Genomic DNA, 2,325 nt, shown 5'->3' with positions numbered 1-2,325 from the left:
GCATTCCTGGGTGCGCGGTCATTTTAGTCGTGGGTGGCGGGGTTGCTCGAGGCCTGCACACTGGGGGTGCCCGCTTTTGAGGTGTTTTACAAACTTCTACGGTATCGTTTGGTCTTAACAAACAAATAAACTTACCAACAGCCTTTCATACCCAAACCTATTTAAAGAGAAACCTCTGTACTTACAGCAAGTTATGAAATCAACCCCCAGAGTTACAAATAACATTACTAGAAAAGTTTTCCTAACAGGCCCAATAATTAAAAGTGCATAAAAGTGGTAGAATCACCCTGTGATCCAAAACTGATCTAACCTGGTTATAATTTTAACCAATTTGCCTGAAGTCTGGCACCTGTGTGGATTAAGACTGATCATGTCCAGTGGAAGGTTCTTGCTAAACAAGACCGAGTAGTCTGTTTAATTTCAGAGTCCCCTTCTGTGTCCTGGGACACGTTAAGGCTTTCAGGCAGCACTGATGTAACGCCCAGACTCCTTGTAATTAGGTCCCATCTGACCTGGACATGCTGGGCTTGTGATCAGTGTTTTTTCCCTTGTTTCTGCCAGGAGCGTTTGTTAAACAGGCCAAATGTACCAAACGTTTTACGGGTCTGGAAGCTGCTGGCAAACCGTAGTGGGCCTGTGTCTGCACTCCCACTTCATCTGTAAGGGTTGGGCAGTGATACCTTCCTCATGAGACTATGGTCAAGGTTAAGTGGCAACATACATTAAGTGCTTGGGCCTTAGAGGTGATCACAATGGTAGCTGCCCTCACAGGCAGGCGCCGTGAATTTATATGGTGACACTGATTCTGAAATCAGCTGGTTCAGCCAACTGAGAATGCACCAGCATTTCCCAAAATGTAGGCTGCTCAATCCTAGACCCGTGAGGTAGCCCGTGATCAAAGGGTTCATCAACCAGATCAGGTTTGGGAACGTCCACACTGGTCCCTTCCTGGACATTCACAGTGTCCACGTTGTCCATGAGGACAGGAAACGCCCCGCAGAGCCCGCCGCATGAGACGCCGCAGCAGGGGCCTTTCCCCACCTCACCTGAGTGCAGAGACTGTGCGACTCGATTTACAGCTATTCCCCAAGCCAAGACTGGGACCCCTCTGATCCTTGAAAACCTGCTCACGTCCCTTTAACGAGTGCTCAGTCTGAGCCTCATACTCAGGGTGGGGGGGCGGCACTGGGTCTCATTCTTGGAAGAGTCTGGGGCATCAAAGCGGACGGGGAGCAAGACAGAACCGGGTCCTCCTAGGAGGGAGGCCTCCCTCCTCTCCCCTCAGGGGAACCCCCCCTCCAGGGCCTTGTTAGGCGCCAAGCACCCAGGAGATGCCAGAGCCCTCCTGCCACACTCAGGGCTGCCTCCGCCCTCAGCTTCTTTCCTCCTGGCCTCTCCCTGCACTGGGCACCCTGTAACAGTTGCTAACATATCTGTAAGGGGGTCAGCGGGGGTGAGGGCAAGCCTACCATGGGCCTCTTGGCGCAGGGCTATGGCCCGGGAGCCTAGAGAGGGTGCTGGCAGGTCGGGCTGGTAGTGCCAGGCTGTGTCCCAGGAGTGTCAGAGGCTCCAGACCCCGGCCTCTCTCAGTGGGGCCAACTGTGTGTTCCAGATCGGGAAGCTGCACAGTGAGCTGGAGATGGTGAGTGGGAACGTGAGGGTGATGTCGGAGATGCTGACGGAGCTCGTGCCCACCCAGGTGGAGCCGGCAGACTTGGAGCTGCTGCAGGTGAGCAGCAGTCGCCCGGTTCAGCCTCCCAGCCCCGCCACCGCCACGGTGCTTTCCATGGTGGACTCTGAGCCCCTTGGTCACAATGGGAGATGTTAAAGCCAGGGACTTCGGGCTCCACCAGATTGGAACTCGGGGCTCTACCACTTGGTGGTTTGAACAGAATAGCCCCTCTTGTCTCAGTTTCCTCATTGATAAGTTTGCTTTTGTGGTACAAGTTTGACGTGAGTATTAAATAAGGCTTTGCACGTAAAACACCCTCCCTGTGCCTGGTTCCAAATAGCTCCCCGTCAGTGGTCTTGAGGAAAAGCTGGAAGGTGAGGTGTCCACCTTTCAGAATATGAAACTTAGCAGGCAGGCCTGAGCTGGGATCTGCAGGCTGGGGCTCCCGTATGTCACGTGATATCCCCAGGGTGCCACCCCCAGCTGGGGCCCCACTTGAGTGAGGGGGTTGTGTGTGGGGAAAGGCACCCTCCCCACAGAGGTCAGTCCTAGACACGCCAAGAAAGCTAGGGACCCCCGAGGCCCAGGAGTCAACCTGAGCCTGTGAGGGGACAGAGGGCTTGGCATGATCGCCTCATTTTGTGTCATTCCTG

The 2,325-nt window shown here is 54.4% G+C and overlaps 1 protein-coding gene across 2 annotated transcripts in view; it reads left to right on the top strand.

Moving 5' to 3' along the window:
* TOM1 (target of myb1 membrane trafficking protein) overlaps nt 1-2,325 on the top strand; it is a 47,647-nt gene that overhangs the window by 30,128 nt on the left and 15,194 nt on the right. For both annotated transcript variants that reach the window (XM_007456261.1, XM_007456262.1), the window contains one exon: nt 1,613-1,729. In XM_007456261.1, coding sequence (XP_007456323.1) covers nt 1,613-1,729 — 117 coding nt within the window. The remainder of the gene's footprint in view (nt 1-1,612; nt 1,730-2,325) is intronic.

Source organism: Lipotes vexillifer, unplaced genomic scaffold (genome assembly GCF_000442215.2).
Source record: "Lipotes vexillifer unplaced genomic scaffold, Lipotes_vexillifer_v1.1 scaffold728, whole genome shotgun sequence".
NCBI lineage: Eukaryota > Metazoa > Chordata > Mammalia > Artiodactyla > Lipotidae > Lipotes > Lipotes vexillifer.
Note: the sequence above shows the minus strand (reverse complement) of the source record. Positions and strands in the feature narration are given on the sequence as shown.